General features: G+C 31.8%; 3 protein-coding genes across 4 annotated transcripts in view; all 3 read right to left on the minus strand.

Moving 5' to 3' along the window:
- LOC123014630 (protein bric-a-brac 2-like) overlaps positions 1-14,085 on the minus strand; it is a 245,719-nt gene extending 231,634 nt beyond the window's left edge. Inside the window, exon 1 of the mRNA XM_044413837.1 lies at positions 13,817-14,085. The gene's annotated coding sequence lies outside the window, so the exon portion shown is untranslated. The remainder of the gene's footprint in view (positions 1-13,816) is intronic.
- A 466-nt stretch (positions 14,086-14,551) lies between these two features.
- On the minus strand, positions 14,552-15,443 carry LOC123014631 (myosin regulatory light chain sqh). 2 transcript variants are annotated; one of them, XM_044413838.1, is made up of 3 exons: positions 15,290-15,443; positions 15,031-15,223; positions 14,552-14,982 (listed from the first exon to the last, which is right to left on the minus strand). In XM_044413838.1, the coding sequence occupies exons 2-3, from the start codon at positions 15,218-15,220 to the stop codon at positions 14,648-14,650; spliced, it is 525 nt and encodes a 174-aa protein (XP_044269773.1). In that variant the 5' UTR covers positions 15,221-15,223; positions 15,290-15,443; the 3' UTR covers positions 14,552-14,647. The 2 variants fall into 2 exon arrangements, with proteins under 2 accessions (XP_044269773.1, XP_044269774.1); XM_044413839.1 differs by having other exon boundaries at positions 15,286-15,434.
- Positions 15,444-16,756: 1,313 nt separating this feature from the next.
- LOC123014059 (CUB and sushi domain-containing protein 1) overlaps positions 16,757-22,196 on the minus strand; it is a 23,087-nt gene continuing 17,647 nt past the window's right edge. Inside the window, exons 7-14 of the mRNA XM_044412919.1 lie at positions 21,319-21,495; positions 20,732-21,265; positions 20,510-20,683; positions 20,279-20,458; positions 20,000-20,230; positions 17,670-18,023; positions 17,333-17,618; positions 16,757-17,282 (exon numbers count right to left, since the gene is read on the minus strand). Of these exons, the coding sequence (XP_044268854.1) occupies positions 17,018-17,282; positions 17,333-17,618; positions 17,670-18,023; positions 20,000-20,230; positions 20,279-20,458; positions 20,510-20,683; positions 20,732-21,265; positions 21,319-21,495 (2,201 nt within the window). The 3' untranslated portion in view covers positions 16,757-17,017. The remainder of the gene's footprint in view (positions 17,283-17,332; positions 17,619-17,669; positions 18,024-19,999; positions 20,231-20,278; positions 20,459-20,509; positions 20,684-20,731; positions 21,266-21,318; positions 21,496-22,196) is intronic.

Raw genomic sequence — 22,196 nt, forward strand, 5'->3', positions numbered from 1 at the left:
TAATCCCAAATTCCAAGCTTTACATTAAATATTATATTCTACTTGTAATTAAATTCTAATTCTATTCTAAGAAATAGTGAAATACGTTTGACAAAAGAGGAAAAGCAAAATAAAAACGCTGTAAATGTGAGAATTTAAAGAAATCAGATTTAGAAAAGAAAATTTTACATTTAAGAACGGAAATTTGTTACATTCAAATAAGCAAAATTTTGCAACAGGAAAGTGAAGATCTTGAAAAAAAAACGTTTCAGGATTTCTGTTTTTCTTGAATTCAAGTTTTAAATAAAATCTTAAAATCAAAATTCCCCAATCCCGTTTATTTTATACGTTCGTATTTAAATAGAGTGAAATCTCATATTTAAAACTCTTTTTTGAAGCACGGAAACCTTGCCTATTAATTAGATTTTGAAAATTTTAAAATTATTGTAATTGTCCGAAAATTTTGAATTTTTTTGAAATATGAAATTTCATGTTTGAAATAGGTTTTAACTAAGTGTTTCAGGTAGAGATTTTTTTTCAGGTATGTGTAGATCTCATAATTGGAAATATTTTTAGTAAAAACAAGTGTCCATGAAGCATTGTTCGGAGCTCTTTGGCGATTAAGGATTATTTTCAGCGGCTTTGGACTTTTTTCCGTCTAATAACGATTAATTAAAACTTGGAACTGAATTCATATCTCATAATTATTACATATAAATCTACAGGCTTGGCTGTCTACCGAACTCGATTTTAATTATATAGTATAAAAGTTCTCTGCGAACTTTAATTATTTAATTATTTTTTAATTTGACGTTATTGCGACGTACTGGTGAATTTCTATCCCTRAAAGTTTTATTACTTTTCTCCAATTTTTTTAATTAAAAATATTGTTGGAAGGAAACAAGCAAATATGGAATAATTATACAACATTAGTAATGTAAATTTGAAAAGTTTAAATATTTGATATATTAATTGGTTGGGATGAATGGACATTGGGTGGATACAATACAAATAAAGGCGGGGTTATTTGTGCTACAGACCACCCATACCGTTATTATTGTGTTTTATATTCATTTACCAATACCTCAAACAGGTTGTCGCACATTTCAAAAATTCCACTCACGCCTCCAAATTATCAAAAGCTCAAGAAACATTGTAAATAAATTGTTGTTATTTTAAAAAGYGTGTTGACATCACCACAAGTCAATAAATAATTCGTTGGTCGTTGTCCCTGAGCTTCACTAGAGCACATGCAGCCACAACGGCCCTAATAACAGAGTGCTTCGCCGCAATCTCCACGGGGTTGCCGTCCACAATTATAGATATTACAATATATTGTCTGTCTGCTCAAATTACCTCCAATCACAGACATTACCGGCCGCTCCACTAATTGTTGATAACATTCCGCCCGTGATGAATTATCTTACTTCTTAATCCGATTTGATGAGGGGTTTGGCCCTCCAAGGCGATTTCCATTATAATCGAACTTTTTTTCGCTAGCTCTTGTCACAACTAGAAATTTATAAATGAGGACAGCAGAAAATACACTGATTCAGGCGTGCTTTATTAACTTTAATTAACCGATACTTTACTACTTCCTCCAACTGAAAATTGCGATTTTTTAATCACTTTTGGGATGTGGACACACAATTCGAAAATTGAAAAYTTTCAACAAACTAGCTTTAATTAAGGACAAAATCGCAAAAAATACTCCTCTGTATTGTTCAATTTTGCAATTACTTATCTAGGGAAAAAGAGGGAACTAAGCCTAAGACGTCTAAGACACCTCTCCTATTTTTTTTCTAATTATTTCTTTGCATTGCGATTGAAGTTGTTTTGATGTGTTTACTTAAAATATTATTCTTTTATTTTGTTACAAAAAATATTCTTAGAAAATAATTAATAAACTGAAATTTTTAGTATTGCAATCCCAACTGGGGTAATAATTTWAAAAAAAAGTGTTTTTAGCCCATCAAGTATAATTTAATAAACAGCGTGATTCAAAACCACTCGGATGGTTTTTAGAACCATCAAATTACTCGTAAAATTGCAAACTAAAATGTTGTACCATCTTTCCTTATAGGTAACTATATAACTTTTTCAAAATGCAAGTTGGATATTAATTTTTTATTAATTATAAAAGATAAATTTATATTTTATTAGTAATAGACCCTAGAATTTAAGAAAATATTTTTTTAATAATAAAATATTTTTTTTTACTAATCATAAGTTAAACGTGAAAAAACCCCTAACAAATGTTAGCATGTCTGCGTTTATTTTAACTTTTTCTATCAAAATATAGGCTGTTGAAGCACACTGTATTATTAATTTTAGTTTTTTTTTTAATAATATATTTTTTTATTTTTTTAGAGTGAAAAATTATCTTTTTCCAAAAATAACAGAAAGGTTCATATAAGACCACAAATTTGTCAGACTTTACTCTGTGCAAAAAATTCTGAATAAATTTCTACGTAGAAACAACTTTTTTAAACATTTTAATTTAAAATATCAATTTTGGGAATTTAATTTGTAGATAAAAAACAAATATATTTATAGAGAAAAATCTTCGCTGAGAGAATCTGTATATACCAGTGTTTTATCATACAGGATGAATATAAAGTAAGGAACCAAGCGGTTTTTTTTAATTATTAGCCTCCAGAAAATAGTAATTAATATAAATTAGTAATATTCGTATTTTGAAAACGAAATTTTGTTTTGCTAAAATTAAAATATGTAAAACACTTTTTTGGAAAAATTAAATATAAAGTAGATAGTTGAAAGCCTTAGATCATAACCTTCATGAGAAAAATGTTTTTATAGTGGGTTGCCATTTAAAAGAATTAAAAAAAATGTAGAACTCTAAAACAAAAGAAAATTTCGAAAAATTTTATTCTTGATAAAACATCACATTTTTATAGCACTTTATCATTCATCAATTAGTTTTCCAAAAAATAAATAGTTTAAGCAAAAAACGGTCGGTTCCATACTTTTTCCATACTTTTTATTTAAAAATAAAGTTCTATTCAAACTTAATCAGATGTAATTTAGTAGTCCATTTATCTCCGCATTGTAGATACCTACATAAACCAACTTGATTAGAGATAAGAAAACCAAAAAAAAATTGTTGACATTTACATAAAAAATACCCTAACTGTAGCAAATTTACAAAAAATAAATAAATAATTGTGCTATTACAATATTTATTATAATGTAGTGTAAAGTCTGTTTTTTTAAACGAGAACACCAAGAGAAAAGTTCATTTTTAGACGCAACAAAACGCTATCCCGTAGCCAATGAGATGGTAGCTTCTTGACGTCATATCAGGCGAATCAGAAGGTTATTTAATCGTACGACTGTAAAAGACGCAAAAAATTATAAACGTAGAATTGTGTAATATTCGAATTACTTTGTGACGTTTCAAATGGCGGGATTACGCAGTCCCGAACAAAAACTTTTTACAACAAAACTTTTTTTGTGCATCCTGTCGTTTTTGAGGGAATTATTACAATAACGATTCAGTCTTAGCCAAACTCCCGTACGAGTTAAGTGAATTGTAATAAATGTCCAAATAAATTACGTATTTCGTGGTTCAGTGCAGAATTGTGGCTGCATTATTAGTGCGTGCGTGTTGACTATTTTCGGGTGTCTAATAGACATTTACTAGTGCGCAATTTTTAAAATGTCGAGTTATTAGTGAGTGCCAATGAAGGAGACAATCGTGCKACAAGGATCCGGATTAAAGGGTAAGTCAACAATACCTTTTATTTTTTTTTAGAAAAATCACACTTCAATTTTATTTAATATTTTCAACTGATTTAATAACACATTAAACCAATTTTGTGTTTCTTTATTTTCAGTAGGTTCGTTTAAGAAGCAGAGGCGAATTGCTACAAAGGTAGCAGAAGAAGATGCCATAAAGGTTAGTGCATTTTATTTTTTTACTTATCGCCAAGTAAAGTGTGTGAATTTGTGATTTTTGAGTGCACCAGTAATTTATTAWATTATTAAATCAAAATTAATTGTATTTTAGATAAAATTGTTATTTCACAGATTCGCTTTACAAATTCGAAAAAGACGAACGCAAATTTACTTTAATAATAATTTTAATAAAAACTTGAACTTTTTATGTTTTAAGGAAACAACAAGAACATTTGTATTGTAATTAAATTTTTTCCAGAATAAATGTTTGATTTTTTTAAGTGTGTGTTGTGGTTTTTTGAGTGCTTAATAGACATTTAGACATAATGTATGCCACTATTGACTTGCTTTTTCGATTAAATATAATTATCCATTTTTAGGCTTCCTCTGTAATAATTTAAGCGGCGTCAAAGTTATTCTGGAAGTTAGTGAGTCGTGTCAATAAATAATGTCCCATGTTATAAGTATCGTAAAGTCTGGAAGATGTAGTAATTAGCCTTGATTTTTGCCCCTTTATTTGGTGAAAATAAAATGTTGACTTAATATGGGAAAGATAAAAGAAAGAGTGACCGTTGTGGGCAATTTGAAGTTGTCTAAAGTCCGTTATAATAATTATTGATGGCGTTCAAGTGTGTATGAATTGAAATTTAGTTATGAAATAGATTTCGCACTTGTGATAATAGTTTAAAATTGCTCTATAATAACAGTATATCACTGCGGGTGTTAATGGGAAAATAATAAAAGTTAAAATGCAAATGATTTGTGCTCGTCCCCTTTTGCGTCGCAGTTTATTCACAAATCAGCACGAGAGCTCTCCGCGGGTTTCCACCGGGTCGGGCGTTTATTCAACTGTAAACCAACCCAATTGTGAATTTCTTCATCTGTTTATTATTTTATTATAATTATCAATACATAAGTGCTCTCCTCTATACAATTGCACTTGCAGCTGCGTGCAAGTTATGATTTTAATCATGAAGCAACAATAATTGAATTTCGCTCAGTGRTATTCTTCATTTTTTCGATGTTAATGACGATTAMGTTTTTTGCCTTTTTCAAATCAGATTTAAAAAGCAATAATTTATTTCGCTTTTCACAAATTAGTCCAAATAGAATTTTGACACCCATTTCCTGAGCGCATTACGGTGGAATATTTTCGGGCGTCGCGGCGGTCGTATCTGTGACGCCCTTCGGGTTGAAATTGAGGGGCGTCGGAGGCAAAGGTGCCGCTGGCGGCGGCGGCGGCGGCGACGACGACCTCACGCCCGTCAATCATCAATCGACGAATATCAATCTAAACACTCCGATCAAATGATGAAAAGCCCACCCACCGAGGCTGAAGTCGGTGCGTGGGGCCCACTACCCGCATTGGCCCACGAATACGACTTCTCTCCCCCAAAACATCTGTACATCGAGTTGAACCCTCCGGGCTGTTGCTTTTCTGATTGCGTGGAAGACGAGGGTTCAATTGATTGCGACGTTGTGACAACGAACCCTACAGGTGGCTAGGCTTTATTTATTTCACCACGAAATATTTGGTTGTGACGGTCATTTTTCCACTCAATAATGTATAACAAGAGTTTTAGAATCTTCTCCCATATTATAATTACGCCGAGCTGTGAATTATTCAATTAGAAAAGTTTCACTCAATATTTTTATCGCGGCACAGTTTCTCAACCATTATTTAATTAGTAATAAGTTTATTCTTACTGAAAATTTTCAGACTTATTTTATTTTTTTACTCATCGTTATTATTTTTTTGTTGACTATGATAATTGGACGCCTTTCTGCAAAAAGGAACCAACCCAATGTTAACTCAATGTTAAAATTGAGAACAGAAATTAAACATTTTCATAATTTTCATAATCGTATAATACGACACTTTTGAGGGTTGGTTCCTTTGAGAAATTTATGAAAACTACTACGTAATCAAAGATACTTTTAGATAAAATTTTTATTTCTCAGATTCGCTTTAAAAATGCAAATTTACTTTAATAATAATTTTAATAAAAACCTAGACTTTTTAGTGCGTGTTGTGGTTTTTTGAGTGCTTAATAGACATTTAGACATGATGTGTGCCACTATTGACTTGCTTTTTCTATAAGTACAGGGTGCGCCACAACTCGTGCCACAGAAAAAAATACCACGTGAGATACCAAAAACATGACAAAAATATTGGAAAAATTCTATCTATAAAAATTTCGAAGTTATGAGAGTTTTAATTTATTTCTGTTGGAATAATATATTAAAGTAGTTACAAGTTGCAGAAGAACAAATTTGAAATGCCGTAACGAGCCGCGTAGCAGCAAGTTGAGGAACAAATGCAACAAGTGCTTTATTTTTTTTTTTCTATGTTGCCTCTTTATATTATTTTATAAATAAAAAGACGAAGATTTTAATTTTTTTTCTAGAGAATTTTGCGACGGTTGGCGACATTTATGTGGAATAATTTTATGCGGCTGTAAAAAATAAAAATAATTAGACTTATTCTAAACACTAAATAGAAAAAAAATATTTTTCACATTTTTTTGCTACAGGCTATTAGAAGAGGAAACAAGGAAGCTGTATCCTAAATTGTAACTTTGTTTAATGTTATTTGTGGCTTTCATTGGCAAAATTTTTGTACCTTTACTGAATAATTATATAAAAAAACAAGATTATCAATATCACTAAAGACATACAACAATGTTAAATTTCAAAAAATAAATGTTAAAATTTTTTGACTTTTAAACATTTCTAAACATGTTCCTGGTATCTTATCTTAATTAAAAAAAAAATCTAGAGCGCAAATTCTCTGACACCCTGTATACAGGGTGACCTAACGGTTAGGTGAGTGACTGACTTTTAAATATTAAAATTTTCAAAAACTTATATAGGAGGCTGATAGATACTAATCTAGCGCAAATTATTTTCAAATATACAGGGTGTCCTAAAAACAAGTTACAATGCAAACTTGTGTTTTTTTAAATGACGTACCAAATGTTTCTTGGCATTTTTAGATGTAGCCCAATTTCATAGTCTTTTATTGGTCGATTTTACTTAATTATTGTTTTTTTTTTTTTTGACGAAAACATACTCTTAATAGTATATTGCACGCGAGATAAATAATGTGTCATTACTCAGAGGACTCGGATGTCTGGATAGAATGATATTTCCACCGAAGTTTGTAATATACTATTTTATTCTCAAGCCCATTTTTTTAAATAACAAAAAATCAGGTTTTCTGTCAAAGTTGATAAATTGTCGTAGTTGTAAACAAATTGAGTTTTTGATATTTGATGATCTCGTATAATAACCTTAGTAATCGTTCGTAAATTACTTTCCGACCACGAAATGTAATGACAAATKTCCCGACCTCCAAAAGTATAGTAGTTGTAAATAAACAATCACACCAAAACTAAGACAGATATTAAAAAAATACTATTACAAACTTTAACTTTAACATTTTTTAGTCTATTGCATTTGTAAAAATAAAAAAAATAAGTCTGCCATAAATTCAATAACTTGCAAAACTTTAATGAAACATCCTATTTATCGTTTTTGTTCTAAAATATGTAGTTTTTATGAATTGCCTAAAATTAGACTTAAAATTACTGCAATTTTTTGGTCGCTACTTTCCTACTGTGTTCCATTTTGTTATTTATTTTCTATTTTAAAAATGTTGAAGTCTTCTTTACTTCCTAAAACAATAAAAAAAAACTATTTTTCCTAGTTGAAACACGCTGTATAATTAGTATCTTCAAAAATAAAATGAGTTAATTGAAAACAAAACGAAAAAAGCAATCGTCAATCTTCCACATCGAAGTTAAAATTGCAAACATAAAATAGCTCATGCAGAAGGTGTAATGAGAAATCGAGTTTAGTATAATAGTAAACAATATTTTACATCGCCCGATGCATGTATGCACTTGTCAGGTATATTAAATTAATTATTCAATAAAATGTAGAGTACGCAGCGGGATCTCTATGTTCAGGAATTGATTCATTGTTAAGTTCGATATTGCATAAAGTCTATGACAGATGTGACTCAAATCGAACACTTACCATCTATTAATTACCACACTGCAACATTATTCTCATCTAATCAAAAATTTCTTCGAAAAATTGTCTATGAAAACATTTTCACCCTTAATAGTCTTAAAAGGTTCAATAAAGCAGCATTTCCATCGAAGCTTCCAACATGTCACATTAAAAAATAAACGAATCTATTTAAGAGCGATGAGCATCCGAGCACGACGCACAGGTGGCAGCACTGTAAAATAAAAAAAAACACAAAATCGCAGGTGGCGGGAATAAAAACCGGGACCATGTCCGTCCAGTAAACCGTGCAGTCTGCGGACCTAATCATTCGCATGGCCGCCATTTATATTATTTAAAAATTAAATTGACCTTATTTAGACACGCAAAGGCCGCGACCACCATTCGTAATGGCACTTGTGACGAAACGATATCACGCTTTATTCTAATATGGCCACCTGCCCGCTTTGACGAGGTTTTACTGTAAACACAACAAATTTGTAACTTTAATTAAACGTCCTTTTTCGTCTCAAATGTAAATAAAACACTGCGTAGCTGTTTTAGTCGATTTGTTTAAAAACTGACCACAACAAACAAATAAAGTCGTTTTATGGGCAATAATTTGCTGGAGTACTTAGTTAAACGATCACCGTTTTTTTTTACATTAATTGCGATTTTTACAAAAAAAAAACAAAACCAAATCTCGTTCTCAAAGGACGATCACATCTTTTTATATTACTTTATTATATTAATTATTATTTTCTGAAGACAAGTGATTAAAAAAAAACTGCTTGGTGTCATACTTTATATTCACTCTCTATAAGTAGATCAAAATAAAGATTTWAAYTTTARAGCAAGTTTTTTAAAATAATAATAGRCAAGGTTTCCGTGCTTAAAAAAATATTTTTAAATACGAAATTTGACTCAATTTAGTCCATCTTTCTCGGACTTAAAAATTATGTCGTACGGTTCAAATAAATATAAAGTGAAATAAAATTTACAAACACATGTTTTTAATTTTTTTTTTCCAACTTTGTATAACTACATAATTAATTTGTGCCAGTCTTGTAAAACAAAGAATCTACTTTATATTTATTTTTTTTACATAAATTGCAATTTTGACAAAAAAATCACAAAACAAAATTTTGTTCTCAAAATACGATCACATTTTTTACATTACTTTAATTTATATTAATTATTATTTTCTGAAAGCAAATGATTTAAAAATAAACCGTTCGGTTCCATACTTTATATTCACCCTGTATGTATTTTTAGTTAAAATAAAGTTAGAACATTGCCATTTAACATGGTAAATAATATCTGTCAAATGTTCGTCTTTGCTTCTTTGGCAGGAAAGCACTTTTTACGAAAGTTTTAGACAAAAAAAAAAAAAAACAAAAGATAAAATGTCTTTTAAGTTCTCAAAAAACTGACCATTGTGCAAATTTAACCCAAAACAGAGATGTGGCAGATGAAACTAACAACTAAAAGTTAGATTAAGAGTTCTTGTTTATATTGTTATGAAATTTAGGTATGTTGTAAATATAGTTTTTCACACCTATTTGAGTTATTTCTACTTAAAAAAAACGAGTACAAATAAAATATGTAAAAGATTCATTAAAAAAAATTTTTTGGTGAACTTTAAGACAGCAATAACTAGAATTTCTTATTATTAGAAAACAAATTTGAAAAAGACAAATTTCCATCATTTTTTTGTAAAAAATTTTGGTCGATCACCATTTTCAAACTCGCGTTTAGAATGACTTGAAATATCTTAATTCCTGTGGTTTTCGATCGGAAAACTTTCTATAAAGAAGTGAAGAAAATCATAAAGTCGTGTTAAATGCAAAACGCAATCCGACTTTAGTTAGATTCAATTCCGGACATAAAAATATACAGCACTCATCTAAAATATATTAAGGAAAATCGAACACAACATCAAGTTACGTTTTGATGTCCTGAAATAGATAAAGTGTTAATTTTATCTCATGATTAGTTGCATGAGTTTGCAAGAGATCGTTTGTTTGCTAATGGTTTGACATCAAAAATCTCGAGACGCTTCTTATTGATTACTTTCATAACCGATACCGATACACAAATAACAGCAGGGGCGGCAGCAGAGATAAAATAGATATAAAAGTATTATGTTCATCATAAACAGGTTAATAGCAAATAAGATGTTTAATATTGGTAATATTACACATTACTACAATGTTGCTCAAAATCGTATTGATGTATTCCAATAGTTGTTAAAGTTTAAAGGAAACGAATGTCTCTCTTTGGCGCGTCTGTCTTCAAATAAACATTTCATTCACAAATAAAATTTAATGGAGGTGGAAACTAACATCTAGACATTATGAAACTATCTGAGACCAAACAGCAGAAATTGAAAAAATGTGAGATGGTTTTATAGTCGTGAAAAATAGAGATTAAAGCGGTTGTCAATCGCATAAACACAACAATGAAAAAAGACGCAATTTAAAGTTAGCAGGCGCTATATATTTGCTTTGTTGATTGAAAACTAAAAAAATCAATCAACCACTTCCAATAAGTGAATGCAGAGTTAAAACCAAAAAAATATTGCACATCTGAAAAATTGCATCAACTTTTTCAGTCGTCGCTCGGAATAAAATGCGCCTAGACTTAATTGACTCATAGTGAATAAACCATCGAACAAGATACAAAACGAAACAAAAAAAAAGGAAAAAAATGTCACCAGCTATGCTGTACAATACACAACATAACCGAAAGGCAATTTAATTGAGCCATATAACATTTATATGAAACAAATTCTCGAGAGAATTTCGATTGTAAAAATGCGGACCAGTAATTTCGCTGGGTACATATGAGACTAACATAAAACACAGTTGTAAATTATTGATCTCAACTCCCCTTTATTTATTTTAGCCACCCTAATTTATATTCCTACGAACGGAACACATCGGACGCGATAGCCTTTATTGTTTTGACTAACGACGCAAAAATATTAAAGGAGTAATTACTTTATAATTTAGATTGCCCAAATAAAAATATTCTTGTTTTTCATTTAAAATAAACTGAAACCACTACACAACCCTTCAAAATGTACATTTCTTATTCTTATCAGTAAAGAATTGCAAACCAAAGATTCAATGTGGTATTACAAAATCCTACAAAAGAACAATAATATAAAAATTCTGAATCRATTTAGTCCTCTTTATAATACAGTTTGTACCTACAAAGTAAGATAAAAATCACTAGAAAACAAGGGTAGTAGTAAAAGTAAGCAATAGAAGATGACACTTTTCAACTTTTCAAGGTTAGAAATGTCAACATTACATATACGGTTGTGAATAATAATATTTTTATTCGAAAGGCAGTCATCGGAACGATATGAGAAAAGCAAATTGACAAAAAGTTCWAATTTTTATTAGTAATAGATATGCAAGAGCACTTTTGTTTAATGAARCATTTTTCTTCAAAATAATAAMAATTTGACCGTTTAAACTCTTGAGAAAAAACACTAGGTATAYATATWTTTTTTTCACCAAGTGTGGATGTTTCTACCAAATAAATTTTTCAAAATGACAACCCACTATAAAACCTTTTTTTACAAAAAAATAACTATAGTAGAAYCTCGGTTATCCCAAATACTTCGTTCGTTCCATTAATTAGATCTTCTTAGAACATCCATTCAAGTGTGTAATTTTTGTCTGAATTAGAAGAAATTATTTGTTTTAGAGACTAACTAAAATGTATTATTTTCTGTTTTTCAGTTGTCTTTTTTATTAATACAAGAATAATATCTTTGTATTAAAATAGAAATCAGATAAAAAAAAACTCGCCTTACCTAAATTTTTGTTTACCAGAAATGTTTGACTTTTACATTTATACAAAAAAAATTAAAAAAAAAGAAAACTTTAATATAAAGCCGACATTTTCAGAAAACTGAGCTATATGTATACAGTATAATGTTTTACGTCTTCTTAAAAAAAATAATAAAAAAATTGTTTTTTTATTAAGTATGATTCGGGTTAATTAATGTAAAAGTTCTTACATACCAAGTAAATATAAAAACGCTTTTGCTTAAACTATTTATTTTCTGAAAAAAACTGAAAAAAAATTTTTTTTTCAAATACAACGCCTTACAAAACCTTTTTTTTACAAGGGCTTTGATCTAAGAGTTACAACTACCTATATTTTCAATATTTATCAAACTTTTTACATAACTTTCCATTTTGAAACAAAATCGAAAAACAAAACAAAATTTCATTCTCAAAACACCATGACATTTTTTGTAAGACTTTCATTTTTATCACTTATTGAATTCTAAAGAAAAATAATAAAAACAACTCGCTTGGTTCCTCACTTTTTGTTTACCCTGTATACAGTTTTGCTAGTGGTCATGCCATAATTTATACATTTCTATAATGGTCAAAACCCAAAAACCTGCTTCTCTWATGACTTACATTGCAAAAGTGCTAAAAAAAGCCTTTTTCTGGCATTTTTTGACCCAGATTTAAAACCAATAGACAAAAAATTTTGACAAAAAAATCCATGAACTCAAATCGCTTCTTAATAATTTAGGCAAATTTAAAATGATAAATATTTTTACTTGCAGCACAGACAAAATCTTATCTTTGCTAAGATATAATACAAAGAACAAAATAAAATTAAAACAATTAAGTAGGCTGAACGTGAAAAATATATGTATAGTAGATTGTTAAAAAAAGAATAAATTATAGTCAGTACTTATCCCAAGTAGATTATGTAACTAAAATATGCAACAAAATAAAAAATAGTCGTTTCCTTTACAAATATGTTATTTAGCATGCTGCAAATATGTTTTATAGTGGTACTTGTAAATGAAAAATTTATATCTCAAAATCGATTTCCTTTAATAAACATTAATTAGCTTTTAATTAAATGACTAATTACGAACTGCTTTTTAATAGTTTCATTTCCTATTTCTGCATTACAAATGTATCTAAAAATAACGAATTCATGCAATGCATACCTACCCAACACGTCCTCTTATTTCATAATTAGTTTATTAAATATAAACTTTTTGTTATTTCCCTTAGATCAACATCAAACATTGAATACTATTCGTAAAAATGTATTTCCTATTAATACACACACACATGCAAACAAACTATTTTTGAGCAATATCAAATAAAAAGTTAAAAAAAATAAATAAAAGCAAAGTAGCGAAAAAATCTATATAGTTAACTCGTGCGCCACCTGTGATGGAATAGTCAAAGCTTCGCGTACACAACGAAGGCAACAAATTCAAAATTTTTACTATCAAATAATAAAAAAATAAAACATTTGTAATGATAAAATCTTGATTAAACATAATTACGAACGAAATAATTCGTTTTTCGCGTGAGAAAATTAATCAACTTATTTATACTTACCATCAAAAAGTTTTATGAAAAAAAAGGTCGTGTTTTAAATTGCAAATGTTAATGAATTGGGAGATTTTACGATGGCAATAATTTTCGTTCATTTATTGGCTTCGAAAATATAAAAATTAATGTTTGGAGTTTATTTTTATAAAAGGTTGATTAAAAAAAGCCGAAAACAACTATTTTTAATTTCATAAAATTATGACTGATATAAATCAAAAAATGCATTCATTGTTATCACACTGATAACAAGCTTGTAAATTCGTCGATGACGTCAGACTCTCTAGGGTAGGTTTGGGGCAAAAATCCCCAACCTAACCTAACTTCCATCTCTACCCGAAAAAAAATCAGCAAAAACTCAACTAATCTCAGCAAAATTAAAAAAAAAAACGTCAAAACTGTCCGAAATCGTGATTGAACGTCCATTTCGCCATCTCAAGTCGGGCGTCTTGGGCGTCTCATGACCCCATCATCAAAACCGTCAAACAAAATTCAAAATAAAATAAAAATCTCACCTCAACAAAAGAAAACAAAGCGTCACATCAACACACAACAACAAAAACAAGCCAAAACTAAACAAAATCAAAACATTTCGAAGGTACATTTGTTAGTAGGTGTGCAAAGAAAACAGGTGGATGTAGTGGAGGGACGCGTCGTGGCGCGGCCAACGTCGTAAATAGCGGCGCTGTCGTCGCGGCGCCCGCGACTTGTTGATTCCGTTCAAAAAGACGCCATGCCTTTTCCATGTTCTTACCACTTGTTGCCGGCTTTTTACCACTCGCTAATTTTTTACATTAAACACTTGTGTATACAACAAGCACGTGGCCTTTGACAGTTCTAACATGTGTTTATTAAGTTATGTAAACAAATACGAACGTAATCAAGCGCGGATACAAACCTTCTACAGAAAACTGCACTACCACAGAGGACGCTAGCGTTTCTCAAGTCCTCACAGTCTTCAAAATGAACAATTTTTGACTCCCAGGAGTGTTATCATTTAATGACGTCAAGCACGTAGAAAAAAACACACGGTTAGCAGAAAACTGTATTACTATTCAATTCACCATTCATAGAGGGCGCGAGCGTTTACTACTCTACTCGCAGTCTTCAAAATGCTCAATTTCTTGCGTTTCAGGTGTGTTATCACTATTATCAGTTAATGACGTCATACTTAAACCATTTGTGTCCCCAATGCTGGAAAAAAGGATAAGGAATGGAACTTAAAAGGGAAAAAAAGACGTTTTTGTGTCTCATGTATAAACAAAATTCCATTAAATAAAATAAATGCCTTGAATAACCCTATTAGTCCTATTTTTTTTTAACAATAAAAAGTGGAAAGTTAGTTACTATTGCTCATCCTTATCCTTGGCCCCGTGTTTGAGAATGCGTGTGAACTCCACGTAGTCAAAGAGCCCGTTTTTGATGGGGGCTTCCCTGTACATTTCATCGACCTCATCGTCGGTGAACCTGTCCCCCATTGTGGTCAACAACTCTCTCAGTCTCTCCTCGTTGATAACCCCCATGTTGTCTTCATCGAAGCACCCGAATGCGTTCTTGATTACGTCCTCGGGGTCCGTTCCTTGAAGCCTCTCCCCAAACAGTGTCAAAAACATGGTGAAATTGATGGGTCCGGGGGCCTCGTTCATCATGCCGTCTAGGTAGTCATCAGTGGGGTTCTTCCCTGTAAACGCAGTCTAGAATTGGGCATTTGGGGGCTATTGTAACAAACCCAAGGAGGCTAACATGTCATGGAGGTCCTCCTTGTCGACGAACCCATCGTGGTTCTGGTCAATCATGTTRAAGGCTTCCTTGAATTCGGCGATTTGGGCCTGGTCRAACATGGCAAAGACGTTCGAGGTGGCCCTTTGGGCCCGCTTTTTCGTGGTTCCACGGCGGTTTACGGTTTTCCGGGACGACATTTCCTGGAAAATGGGTGGGTGATGGGTGTTAGCAAGTGTCACACCCAGAGGAGTATTAAACGTACTTACARTTTGGAAATGTGAAAAAACACGAGAAATAAGGCAAAAATGTGGAAAATCAGTCGTTGTGGGTGACACAAGTGTTGAAAAATTCTTCTGATTCAGAGCGCTTTCTACTGGCTCCCCACCACACCACGCCTTGAAACCTGACCAATCATTCGTCGGAATTTACGCGGCTGATTCAAAAGCAAATGTTTAAAAATTCGTTTTCACTCGTGTTTTCACACATAGTACCAATTTTTCATGTTTGGTTCTCTGTTGGAATGTTGTTTCGTGATTAGGGAGTATTTAATGTTGCCAAATTTTTGAAACATGTAGTTTAATCGGATTTTTCGCCACATATGGTTGAATTTGAAGAGGAAAGGCGAAATAAATGGAATGAGGTCGTTTCATCTATGACCAAATATAGCGTTGGATTTGTTGTTTCAATTTATTAGATCAGTCACCACAACCATATTTGTGTGGTTGCAGAAAATATACCTAAATAATAAATAAATAAATGGTCGGTAATTAGTTTTTATGTTATCTAACGTTTTTGTATACAATTTTACTTTACTCCAACTGTGCGATTTTGCATAATTGTGTCTTCAGTTTATTAAATCTAAATAAAAACGTGATCAAGAGTACTGTGAAAATTTTATGAACGTATGTCTCGAAGAACGTCAATACCTGTCAAAATTCGTAATTTTTGAACAAATTCTCTCTAACTAACTGAAAACCAGTTTTTTTTTGGTTGCATCATTACATTGTTCCACCCACACTCTGTGATATTTAAAAAAAAAAGACATTTTCATCATTTTTCTGAAAGTAGAAATTTAGACAAGACATACGTTCATAAAATTTTCACAGCATTCTGATACGGATTGAAATTTGGAACATTGAGGACAATTCTGAAGTGATTTTAGTTTTAAAGTTGATTTTTCTTCTGTTTGTTGAGTTTATTTGGGAGTTGAGTGTTTTGGGAATTGGGAGTTTTAGGAGTTGGAAATTTGAAGTTTTAATAGTTGGGAGTTTTGAGAGTTTTAGGGGTTGGGAGAGAAGTTTGGTTTGAATTTGGTTTGACAAAAAATGGAAATAATTAAACACTTAAAAATTAGAAGTACAAGAGACTTAGAAAAGTACAAAAACGTTGGAAAAGACTCAGAAATCGATATAAAATGTTATGGAGTCGTGCTAAAAAACATTTTTTTTGAGTTTGAGAATTTTTGAGTCTAAATAAAGATGCTCAAGCGTGCACTGGAAATTTTATAAACGTATGTCGTGAATAACGTCAATACCTGTGAATTATCTGTCAAATTTTCCAATTTAAAAAAAATTCTTTCTAGAGCAAAGTTAAAGTCCGCTTTGACAACTTTCTTGTTAGCATCCTAACGTCGTTCCACTTACTCTTTATGACATATTTCAGAAAAATGACATTTTATTAAACAAACAATTTAGTCACGACATACGCTCATGGGGTAAAATTAAGGGAAACTCTGAGGTCATTTTCTTTTATTTGTGACATTATCTACAGTACATAACCTATTTTATTACAAAATGAGTATTTACATCAACAAGTCGACCCTACGACACTCACACATTCACACATAATTTACAACAAAAGCAACTGATCTTTAATTTAAATCACATTTCCATCTCAACACGACTTAAATTACAAATCAATAATAAACAAGAAATAGACTCTTTATAAGCAACATCTAGGTTGGTTTTGGTAGCAATTGGTTCAGTTCTTTCATCTCATCTTACTGAAACCCCATTTATGGTAACCATATTTCCGTTCTTCCACGAAATGGGTTCCGGTTCGTAGGTACCACTATCGCGACTTGTCTCCTCATACGGTGCATCGTACATATTTTCGTCGTGAATATTTTCGTAAATATTTGGGGGCAAATGACCGTTTCGGTCACTGAGCGTGGCGTAGCTCATAACTGCTGCGTTTCGGTCCTCTTTGCGTTCGGCCCCTTCCACGTTTTCGGTGTTTTTCACAGGGATTGGTTTCCGTCTAGTACCAAAAAAAACTCAAACTCTAATAACACAAAAAAAACTACTCACAATTTGAGATAAATTACTAGCAAAAGGATTAGCAAAAAGACAACAACACCGGCCCCAATTCCGATGTTGGTACCCAGACTCGAGGGTTCTTGTACTTCCCCGGTGATCTCCTCACATCGTGGTACTTCACCAGACCATTCCCCATTCTCCATACATTTTCGTAAATAGGGACCCACTCTTTCGTAATTTGGSACACAATGGTACTCAATCGCCGCGTTGTAGGTGGTACCATTCATTACAATCACTCGACCATTTTCGATGGTACCCGGGTGCTTGCAATCAACCGCTGAAACACAATTTTAGTACTTTTGATTAATGTAATTTTCATAGACAGTACCAGTGCATGTGGGTGCTCGCCCACTCCAAACCCCCTTGAGCAAGCAAATCCGTGTGGAATTCCCCTCCATGGTGTGCCCTCGGGGGCACGAATAAGCCACAACGCCCCCAACACTATAAGTACTAACTTTGAACGTCATTCCATCAAAATTGTCGGGTTCTTTGCACTGAATTCCGCGACAAATCGGAGCCTCGGAACTCCAGGTACCATTTTCAAGACATAATCTTCGCGAAACTCCATCCAATTCGAAGTTTTTCTCRCAGGAGTAGAGTGCCAACGCGCCGTAATAAGTCGCGTTTGAAGTTAGGGTAACTTTACCGTTTTGAACACTTTCAGGGTTACCACAATCAACATCTAGGGATTTTAGTGAAGAAAAAATAATAAAGTTTTAAGGTATATACCGTGAGATCAAAAATTATCTTGGTCAAGGGTGGTCATGGATGGATTTTAAAATAATTGTCGTAGATTATGTCGACGCTGTCAATTGACAGAATTATTTCAAAATGATGATATAAGCAACGACAGACGTTTTCCATTCCATGACCACCCTTGACCAAGATAATTTTTGTATTGATATATTGTACTATTAATGTGCATCAAGTAGTAGAAGTCTAAATGAATCTTTAATTTAAAGGTCGGTTTACACAAAAAGTGTCATTAATGTCATTCACAACAAATTAAAACTCTTTCAGTTTGCCACCCTATCTTAATTACGTTGTTAATTTTAATTATTTCTTGCTACATGGGGTACACATTTATTTGAAAAATAATTTTTAAGGAAGATCAATGTTGCCAGATCAAAAACATAAAATTCACCAGATTTGAGTTGAAAAATTTGCCAAATTTTCACAAAATTACGATTTGTATGGCAAAGTCTTGCAAAAAAACGTAGTTTTCAGCTTAAAAATCTGCTTAAACTGTTGAAAAAAGCAAAAATTACATGTTTTTTGGCCTAATTTTGTGATTTTTTTGGCTTGTTTTCAACAAAATTTTGCAAAATAATTGCGTTTCTAGCTGAAAAACGTGCTAAAACGCTCGAAAAATGCAAAAATAATGTAATTTTAGACTTAGTAACTTGATTTTTTAGTTTGTTTTAGCGAATTCTAGCAAAGAACCTGAGATTTTAGTACAAAAACGTGCTTAAAAGCATTTTCGGCTAAATTTTGTGGTTTCTCAGCTATTTCTGTCTTAATATTGCTCAAAACCAGTTAAATCGAGTGAAATAAAGAAAATAATGTTAATATCAATTTTTTTGTGATATTCAGGCGTATTATTATTTTATTATTTAGGCGTTTTGTTATTTATTTATTTATGTTATTTTGCAAAATAAATGAACCTCTGGTTCTAAAACGAAGTAAGTCAAGTTAAAAAATGATATCAATTTCGATTAATATGTGRTTTTTTGGCCCGTTTCAACGTAATATTTCGAACTTTTTGTATTTTTATCTCTCAAAAAAACAAGCTTAAACACTCAAAAAAGGCAAAAAAACGCCGTTTTAGTCAAATTTGTTGAATTTTTGGATTGTTTTTAACAAAATTTTACGAAATACTTGTGTTTTTAGCTGAAAAAGACAAAAATTAGTTACCATTTTTGACTCTGTTTAGTAATATCTCGTAAAAAACAAATAGAACTATTTTTAACCAATTTGGTGATTATCAGTTTTTTTTTTCGAGAAAATTTGACGAAATAATCAAGTGAGAGTCTACATAAAAATTTAGCGAAATCTCACRAAAAAACTTAAGACTGTAGTACAAACGTGCTTTTTATTTATTTTTTTTTTTTGTCTTATTTAATATCACTTTTGATTTTTTTTATCTCAAAAACGTGCTGAAACAAACACTTAAAAAGGGAAAAAATGACGCTATATTTGGTCAAATTTGTTAAATTTTTGAATTGTTTTTAACGAAATTTTGCGAAATAATTGTGTTTCTAGTTGAAAAAGTGTTCGGAAAAGACAAAAATAAATTGTCATTTTCGATCCTGTCTAGGAAAATCTTGCAAAAAAAACAAACAGAACTATTTTTAACCAATTGGCGGTTTTTCGACTTTTTTGAAAAAAAATGACGAAATAATCAAGTTTCTGGTTGAAAACGTGGAAAATTCTCGAAAAACAGTTTTTTTTAATTTACAAAAAATAACCAGATATTAGAATTTTTACAAAAATTTTCACTAAATTTCACCAGAATAGAATAAAAATCACCAGATCTGGTGAAATTTCACCACACCTGGCAACACTAGGGAAGATTGAGGTTAGGATTATTTAAATTTTCGCATGGTTGCCACTTTACAACTACTTTGATCCACATTAATATGAAAATGAGTTACTTACAAACACATTGAGGAACATCACCACTCCATTGACCCGAATCCTCACAAGTACTCAAAGGCTCACCAACAAMTTTGTAACCTCTTTCGCACCTATATTTAACTATAGCTCCGATTTTGTAAGTCGTTGAGGAGGATTCAGCAGTACGAATGAGGGTACGACCATACATTCGGTCGTTTCCGGTCACTGACAATATACTATGTTCGGCTAAAATCGGCTCAGGACATCTTATTTCTACCAATAGAAAAGTTTAAAAACAATTGAGACTAATTTTTATGGTACCTTCACACTTTGGTGGAGTACCACTCCACTGTTTGTTTTCCAAACAACGCCGTCTTGAAACCCCATTAAGTCTGTAGTTTTTCGCACATGAATATTCAATTTCACTATCAAGATGTGTCGTATCATTGATGTAATTAACAGTACCGTACAACATAGTTGGTACTTTACCACAATCAACGACTAAAAATAACATTTGGGGTAATTGATTTCAAATGGTACTGGATTTATTACATTCACAAGTTGGTGTGGTACCAGACCAGTCACCTTGTTTAGTACAAGTATGAATTGGTTCCCCTCGTAACACATGCCCTACTTCACAATGGTACTCAATCGAGGAGTGTACGTTAAAATCATAGCCAACTACGTAACTTCCAGCAGGTACATCAGGTTCCTCACATGTGATCACTAAAAACATAAAAGTGGTACCAAAATTGTAACTTTAAAAGTACTAACGTTCACACGAGGGTGCATCAGCCGACCATTTGCCCTCCCTGGTACACTTCTGTACTTTTTGCCCTTCTAACCAATAGTCGTGTCCACAACTGTACTCCACTAAACTCTCAACAGTTGTGGTACCATTAAGGAGATGGTACCGTCCATTGTCGATGTTTGGAGGTGCCCCACAATCGACGAATTTACATGAGGGGGCTTTACCCGACCATTGACCCCCCAACTCGCACGATAGTACCCCTTGCCCAAATAAAATGAACCCTGATTGACACGAATACACAGCAGTGTCTCCAGCCCTTCGCCCCGACGTTTTAACAATCCCCCCATTGATACTAGGTGGATCTGGGCACCAATCAAAAAGACACTTTGGGGTGGAATTCGTCCAAGTACCATTGGCCCCACATGTCCTAATTTCGTGTCCGATAAGAGTGAAGTTTTCGTGACAGGTGTAAAGTGCTTGCGCCCCATATGTTGTTCGTTTGTCTTTAAGTACCACTGAGCCGTGCTCCAAACTGGGCAAATTCTCACAACTCACATCTGTTGAATGTCAAAAATTAATATTCTAAGAGTGAATGGAATTTAATTATTACATTTGCACGTTGGTGCTTTCCCCGACCAAAAGCCTGCTTTTCCACAAAGTCGCGTTGCTTCGCCTAACAACATATGGCCCTCGGGACATTGGTATTCAATCCGTGAGCCCACGTTGTAATTACTGCCTTTTATAGTCGTGTTAATTTGTTTGTCGGGACTGCCGCATGATGATGGTGCTAAAAAAAATATCACATTATTGTTGAAATTATTGAAAATATAGGGTAAGTACGGGAAACGTAATTTTATTTTTTCAAAAAACTCATTCAAGTTTATACCAGGTGAATAAAAAGTTAAAAGTTGCCTAAAACTATTGTGATGTTTTATTAAGAATAAAATTTTAGGAAATTTTCATTTGTTATAGAATTCTAGAACCACTTTTCTCATGAAGGTTATGATCTAAGAATTACAACTATCTACTTTCTATTTAATTTTTTTACATAAATTGCAATTTTGACAAAAAAACAAAATCGTCAAAGGACGATCACATCTTTTTATATTACTTTATTATACTAATTATTATTTTCTGAAGACAAGTGATTAAAAAAAGAACTGCTTGGTTCCATACTTTATATTCACTCTGTATAAGTAGATTAAAATGAAGATTTTATTTTAGAGCAGGTTTTCAAAATGTGGCACATCTCGCTCGGACTTACCCTAATTTCAGATTTTTAAAAAAAAATCAAAATTTTTAGACATTTACAAAGCTATACTATTCACAGTAGATTTAAACGAAGAATTACGTGTTGTAAATTTAAAAATTTTGAAAATCTAATTAATAGGCAAGGATTCCGTGCTTTTTACATAAATTGCAATTTTGACAAAAAAAGTCACAAAACAAAATTTTGTTCTCAAAATACGATCACATTTTTTACATTAC

Source organism: Tribolium madens, unplaced genomic scaffold, assembly GCF_015345945.1.
Source record: "Tribolium madens isolate multiple individuals breed KSU strain unplaced genomic scaffold, Tmad_KSU_1.1 Scaffold_97;HRSCAF=244;Tcas5.2_LG3a, whole genome shotgun sequence".
NCBI lineage: Eukaryota > Metazoa > Arthropoda > Insecta > Coleoptera > Tenebrionidae > Tribolium > Tribolium madens.